This window comes from Vidua macroura, chromosome 4 (genome assembly GCF_024509145.1).
Source record: "Vidua macroura isolate BioBank_ID:100142 chromosome 4, ASM2450914v1, whole genome shotgun sequence".
NCBI lineage: Eukaryota > Metazoa > Chordata > Aves > Passeriformes > Viduidae > Vidua > Vidua macroura.
The window spans coordinates 41,479,170-41,486,614 of NC_071574.1; the positions used below are offsets into that span (position 1 = coordinate 41,479,170).

Here is a 7,445-nt window from a genome sequence, read left to right on the forward strand (position 1 = left end):
AACAGTCACTGAGACACTAGCAAGAAAGCACTTCTGCCCCTCCTCAGACATCCCACGGTCTGTAAACATGCACACTGGAGAAAGATCAACAGATGGGATATTGTGGAGAATAAAGAAGCTGCACTCCTGCTATAACCATTCCTTTTTGAGCAGACTAGAATATTTGGCCTTGCTTTCACTAGTATTTAGTGTTTCATCCAGCAACTAGTGAAAATGAGACCACAAGCTCTAGCCTGTTTTGCAATGCAACAATTTGTATGTTCTCCTTCTAGTTCATACTAGATAAACAAATGACAAAGTTTTTATTTCCATGGAACAATTTATTTTGATGAATTAAGCCATCAAGCCATCAATCACTGTTATAGTGCTTTTTTCTTCAACTGGAATAAGAACATCAGGAAATGTTTACAGTATCATTGGGTTCACTATAACAGGATTTTACTACAGACTACATATAAATTAATAAACACTTCAGCACTATTCACCACACTGGCTCTCTATATCCTTTGTCACATTCTAACCTTCATTTAAGGCAAGTTTGTTGGTTGATTTTTCTGAAGACGACCATATGGTCTCTAGATAAGCTTGTGTGACTAGATTTACAAGTCAGGAAATAGAGCTTTATAAAATGTTTACTTCAACAAATATGAAAGTTATTAAGAGAGAGATGGTGAGCCAGAATTGCACTGTATTAAAAGGTGGAGTTTCCTTGTACCAAAGTCCTTTATTCATCATCTTTAGAACCAGTTTTGCTTAACTATAAAAGAGACACAAAAAGAAAGTATTCAAAGTTTAGACTGTCATTCCATTTATTAGGAAACAAGAACATTATTTCCATCTCACACTGAACATGCATATTACTTAATTAACAATACAGACTGATTGTGCTACTGTATCAAAAGACTGAAAAGCATCAAAAATTAATTCTTAAGTTAAACACTAAATGAGTTTATTTCCTGATCATGAAAGCTGAATTAAAAAAAAAACCAAACAAATAAACCCCAGAAAAACCTCAGGGCACTGTTTCTATTAAATTTGAAGGCTTTATCACCAGCTCCCCAAAAGAAAAAAAAAAAAAAAAAGATGAAGTAATGGAACATTACCTTCACACACCTCTGAGAGAATTCCCATACAGAAATTTAAACAATATAAAAATAGACAGTAACATTAACTTAGTATTTCTCACCTTTTAAAGCTAGGCTTATAATTATTAAAAGTAGCATGCCTATCATGAGATCTATCTGAAAACCAAGATATCCACTACAAATAGCCACTTTTTACTCAGAAGGACTCTGCCCAAATCTTCATCATTTACTTGCTCTTATTTAACAACTGGAACTGGTGTTAGGTCTTACAGTGAAAATTACCTCAACTGTGTAAAATAAAATAGTTTGCTTTCAAAATTGTCAAGCAGTGATTTTCACTGAATCAGCAAAGACAAGAGGGTGGAAGAAATCAATACTGAGGGAGCAAGTAGAAAAGAATTATTCACTGGAGGGGTTGCAGCAGAAAATGAGGCTTGTAGGAGACAGCAAGGCACTCCCACTTGGGACAGCTCCCTTTTATTTCTTACTTATCCACTGCCCTCCAGAACCTGGCAGCACTACTAACTTTATTTTAAATCTTCCTGTCATATGAAGACAGAATATTTGCAGTGCATTTGGTTAGCAAAGTTCTCTCATCACAAAATTAAAATTTAATTGCTCAGTAAATAAAAAAGAAACCAATGAAGTTCAAAGAGTGAAATCCTTCAGACTAATATTCAGAAGAACTAGCATTTTAAAGCTTTTGAGAAATCTGTAAATTAGACTCTAAAATAAGAAGCAGTTCTTATTCTTTCTTACAAATCTTTCTAAAAAAAAGAGTAAAAAAAGAGAACTTGGAAATACTTACATGCTGGACACATTTAGAAATTAATCAGACATCAAAGTCAAATCCAAACATAGTTAGGAAGAAAAGCAAGAAAAAAAATTATCAGATCAGTTTTCTTCAGATATAAGTACAAATAATTTTTAATTTACATATGCAGCATGTTCACAATACTGTATATAATATACTCACTTTACCTTAATTACATCAACCCAGTTCCATCCTCGTGGAAGCTCTCCTTTGTTATCTGCAGGAAAAGGTTTTAATGTCAGCACACAAGCTAAGGGGAATATTTATCTTTCTTCAAAATCGACCCACAAAATGCTAAATATCCAAACCCCTCAATTCCTGCGCTCTGAAGCCATGAGAACAGAAACAGATTTTAATGTCTTAAACACAGTGTGCTCTTCAACCAACCTCAAAGTGAAAGGAGGAGATGAAATGGCCTTAAGCTGTGCCAGGAGAGGTTCAGATTAGATTTCAAAAAAACATTTTTCACTGAAAGAGTAGTTAGATATTGGAATAAGTGGCCTAGGGATGTGGTGGAGTCACTGTCTCTGGAAGTATTCCAGAGGTGTCTGGATGTGGCATTTGGAGATAGGTTTAGGGGTGATTATGGTGGTGATGGATTGACAGTTGGATAGATGAACTTGAAGGTCTCTTCCAACCTTGGTGATTCTCTTGATAATGTGATTCAAAGTAATTCAATTTAAATAAGAACACCTCACTTCACCTGAAATTTAGTTTAGAAGGTAGCTCCAATATGAGCTGGGCTGACCAGCAATGATGAATTCTGTCAAAGAACTACACTTCATACAGCTTTTCCTTTCTACACTTAACATTAAGCTAGCCAATTATACATTAGGTTAGGTAGACGATATGCAGAAATTGCTATCAAAGGGTACCACTTATTGCTACAACAGGATAGTATTATCCAGATCATTACTGGAAACTGAAGGTGAACATGAAAGGCTCATCAGCAAAATTAACTGAAGTAATCAACACTTTCCATCAAAATTTTTCTATTTCATTGAAAGCATTAAGTATCTGCAGAATCACTTCTATTTCTAGAATGCAAACTAAATTAGATGCTTTATTTTGGGTTCCAAATAAAATACTTTTGTTTAGAAATTACATTTTAATAATGTGCATTATTAAAATGTTGATGAGAGCCCATCAACAAACTGCTTTTTTTGCTAAAGTAAATTTTAGAGGTCCCAAATCCTCTCCTTCCACAAGTGTTTTTTGAAAATTTCTTTTGTGTTACCAACTGAAATAAAATATGTCATTAAATCATAACTCTATAGAAAGCTGCTGTGACCAGAACTAACATCCCAGGCAAGAATAATTCATCTAGAACAAATAAAATGGAGACCACAGACTTAAAGTAGTTCATCTTATAAACAAATTACTAGTTACTCTTTCTCTAGCCAGGTGTCCTTGCTATAAAATTTGGATTTTCATACTGATCAAAGCAAAGATTAGTATAGCAAACAAACCTGTTTTATCGGCTAGTTTTCGTTTCTGGGTTTTGGATAACTGCTCCTTTTTCTCTTTTTTCTTACTTGGTGGCACATCAGGAGTTCCAATTGAAATACTATTGCTTACTGAAGTCTGAGAAGGATAAAAGTGGTTGTAAACATTTTGCATATTAGTTCCATGGATATCCCTGTGTGATGTGATTACTGAACCTGACCTACTGAAATACCATGACTGTCAGAAAGAAGCAATGCTGTCAGCAGCCTGCAGCTTTTAATCCACATATAATCAGGGCTGTACTTTAAAAAAACATATGTTAGAAACTGGAATTATTCTCTTCCAGTTGCAAAGGGCACCTTTTTCACTTTTGAAATTTAATCATAGGGTGACATCTGAATGGATTCAGATGTCACGCACATAGAAATCATTCCTTCCTCCTCAAAGCAGATCTGCTGCACCATCATGGCAAACAATGTGCTTACACAACCCAAAGACCCTGGGGGTGCACTTATACAATCCCAGGAAGGCCGCAGTAAATTGCCAGCCCTCCAATCCTCAACAGACACATCTCTGTTTCAGCTTCCTTTTTTTTGCTTCTGCTCAAAGTCTCTATTTTAATGTTATCCTGTGGGACATAACAGCAGGCTGCAAACATTTTGGTGTAACAGCAAAATAACTATCAAATAGAACAATTATCACCACAGAGCATTGCAGCACCATATTTTGTGTGTCACTTTCAGCCACTAACATATATAACCAATGAATCGATTTACAGCTTAGAGAGAACTCTGAAGTATTCAAGTTATAATAATCAGTAATTTTTTTCAGTTTTAAAAGCACAAAATTAAAATCAGAATTTATCTACATACCACAGTGTTAACAGGCTGATTTTCCATGAACACCTCCTTATTGTCTTTGGCATATTCAAAAAGTGTATATGTCATTGCAGTTCCAAGATTTGCTTCAACTTCTACCATTAACTTATCCAATATACTTTGCTTAATAGCTGAAGATCTAAAAGAAATCATTAAATTTAATTGTAAGCTAGACAGGTGATAAAAAGCTTTTCAAAGAAAGAGCCCCCACCACAAAGCCAGAGAGTGAAGCTGTCACAAATACTTACATTGTGTTGTTGAAGAAAGCATCCATTGATATGACGGGTGCTGTTTGTGGATATGTTTCTGGCCAAGAAACTTCTATTAGAAAGGCTTTGGGATCTCCACTTTCACCTATCTGAAGAGAAAAAAAAACCAACTTTATAAATCAACAGTTTCTAGTCACTTTCTGAGGATTATGAAGTCAATACAGAAGTCTATTACTTCTTTTAGACCATCAAAATTCCTTGAGACAACTACTTTGAGAGTTATCAGTTAGAAAAAAAAGCTGTTACCTAGAAAGAGCATTAAATTTTAGACATCAATATTAACATTTACATTAGAAGAAGCAGCAGAAACTGTCAAATCTCTTTTTATGGTTGGGGTTTTTAAATTCCTTTACTTAAAAGCTACTTTGTAATACCTTCAAGCCAAGTATTATACTAACACATATGAGAACAGAAAATATGAAGCCTTTCCCCCCCCCCATGCATCTAAGCACAGAGCAATATGAAAACAAGCCACAAAACAGGTTTGAAATAAAGATTATAATAAACTAGTAACCTAAGATAGCAAAAATAATGGGTAAGAACATGAATATTTATGTCTTATGCCTACAAATATTTTATTTCCCTGTATGAAAGGATGAGTAGTAAAAGATTTAAGAAGTCAGTAGAATGAGTCTGGATTAAAAAAAAACCAAATTACAGCATACTACTGACATACAGTCATAAATAACTGCTTCACACAAGGATTTGGAAGACTAGCACAGTAAGGTTTCTAAAACCACCCAAAATTTTCCCTTATTTGCCTCATTATAAAAATCAGCCTTTACCTAACTATGTAGAATAAAGTGTGTCCACAAGAGAAGTCCTAATCAAGGTAAAGCTATGGTTCTTCAAAATTAAAAAAGTATAAAATTGCTGCTTTCTTATTTACAATATCTGCTTCAGCAGACTGGATTAAGTGACATTCAACAGCACTTGTTTAGTGGTGAAATACATAAGACTTTAAATCAAGAATCTGCAACATTTTTCAAGGCAGCATTTACAGTTCATTTCCCGCTGCTACCAAGAGCAGAACTGGCTGCAATGTTCACAGGGTTCTCTGAGGAAAGCACTCTCTGTGTGCAGCACAAATCCTACAAAGCCACACAAATTCTTTCTATCTTCTGCATTATGACTTCTCACAATACAATTTTTTCTTAATGGGAAAGATGCATTATTGCCTTTGTATGACACTAAGTTTTATTGTATTTGAGTTATCCTAACTTTTGACAATTATTTTTTGTCTAATAAAAATCAGCAACAACCAAAGCTAGTGAAAAGTAAAATGACACACTTTAGGCTTGTAGGCATGTCATATTTCCCCTTTTAAAGAAATTAAATTTATTAAGAATGATCCACTAAATGAAGAAAGACTGTTCTTACATGGCTGGGATTCCAAGTGCTATTAATTAATTGAGCTGATTCTCATTACAATTAGTGACATTATTCTTAAGTTATTTGAGAAGCCACAGAAAGGTGATTTTAGATGGTTCCTCCCTGAAACAGGCATATAGCATTTTCAGAAGTCTCCCTTCTGTCCCACAGGTGCCTAAGTAAAGATTTCTGGCCATCAAAAGATCTGCCTCAGTCTGTGCCCAGAAGAACTTCCAGGATTTTAAATCTGAGAAAGCTGGTGAGAATTTCATGCCAGAATCTAGTTGTGTACCTTAAGTTCACCACTCCCTGTATGTCTGTTCTGACCAGACCCTATCGGTGCACACGCCCAAAGCAGTTTGTGGATTTTCTCTTTAGCAGGTAAACAAGACGTGATCAGTAATCTTTGGACGTGAGGCTGGAACCTTGTAACTGAGCAGTTAACAAAGGCTCCAAATTTTACATAGAAACATCTCTACAAAGCTCTCAATTTCTGACCTGTTAGGGTAAGTATTACACAGCAGACTGGCTCCTTCAGAGGACTTGACAGTTCTGGCTATGCAGGGCACAGACATGCAAGGGGGATGCCTGGCTCAGGGACAATTGGCTTGTGGTGCCAAGCAACAGGACAAGAGGCAACAGGCAGAAACTGACGGACAGGAAGTTCCACCTGAGTATAAGGAAGGATTTCTTTACTGTGCAGTGACCAAGCACTGCAACAGATTGTTCAGAGATGTCGTCTCCCTCACTGTAAATTTTCAGGAACCATCTGGACACAATCTTGTGCCACGTGCTCTAGGATGACCCTGCTTAAGCAGGGAGGTTGGACCAGATAACTCACTGTGGCTCCTTTCAACCTCACCCGTTCTGTGATTCTGGGTAATAAACCCACGGTGGGAGCAGGGTCATATACATGATTCTCTGTGCTATGAAGCATTGTGGTACCAAACATCCTGAAAAAACGCTCTGGGGATCTATCCTTTACTGCACATCGGCTATCTCTTTGGCTTAGAACCCCCTAGTATGGCAGCTACAAGGCAGCAAAGTAACTTCAAGGTGCAACTTGGCCTTACCCTGTACTGGAAGGACACCGGGCTGAGCTCCCTGAAGCACAGGTCTCCCTCGTAGATGGAGCGCAGCGCTTCCAGCTCCATCTGCAGCCAGGGCCAGAGCAGAGGTTACCGACCGCAGCCCGGCACGGCGCTCGCACCTACCGCGCTCCCTGAGCGACGCCGTGCCCGGCCCCGCCGCCGCCGCCCAGCTCCCTTCTCCCGCCCCTCGCCCGCTCCAGCGGCCGCCGCTTCCCTCCCGCTCCCGCCACGGGCGGCCGCCCCCTCCCCGCGCACGGCTCTATCCCGCCCTGGTTCCGCTCTCCCTCAGGCAGCGGGGCCCGGAACTCACCTCCTGGTCCTCGTTAGCCGCCATGGCCGGAGCTCCCCGCTCCCAGCCGCGCTCCCTCCGGCCCGGCCCGGCCCCGCTGCCGCCGGGGCAGGGCGGGCCTGGCTGGCGCGGCCCGGCCGGACTCGCACGGACGCGCCTTCCCCGAGGGCAGCGCGGGGCACCCGAGGGCGCCGCCCCCTGC

At 39.0% G+C, this 7,445-nt stretch overlaps 1 protein-coding gene across 1 annotated transcript; it reads right to left on the reverse strand.

Moving 5' to 3' along the window:
• Positions 1-724: 724 nt before the first annotated feature.
• On the reverse strand, positions 725-7,374 carry RWDD4 (RWD domain containing 4). The gene is made up of 7 exons (XM_053976669.1): positions 7,265-7,374; positions 6,937-7,017; positions 4,472-4,581; positions 4,218-4,362; positions 3,369-3,483; positions 2,067-2,116; positions 725-757 (listed from the first exon to the last, which is right to left on the reverse strand). The coding sequence occupies exons 1-7, from the start codon at positions 7,286-7,288 to the stop codon at positions 725-727; spliced, it is 558 nt and encodes a 185-aa protein (XP_053832644.1). The 5' UTR covers positions 7,289-7,374.
• Between the last annotated feature and the right edge of the window lie 71 nt (positions 7,375-7,445).

What these genes read in the sequence shown, in the direction of transcription:
- RWDD4 (XM_053976669.1), bottom strand. Translation starts at nt 7,288, where the DNA reads ATGGCGGCTAACGAGGACCAGGAG. An exon ending in GCTTTCTTCAACAACACAAT is followed by an intron (nt 4,363 to 4,471) that starts GTAAGTATTTGT and finishes GATTTCTTTTAG; the next exon opens with ATCTTCAGCTATTAAGCAAA. An exon ending in AAAACTAGCCGATAAAACAG is followed by an intron (nt 2,117 to 3,368) that starts GTTTGTTTGCTA and finishes CTTTTCCTGCAG; the next exon opens with ATAACAAAGGAGAGCTTCCA.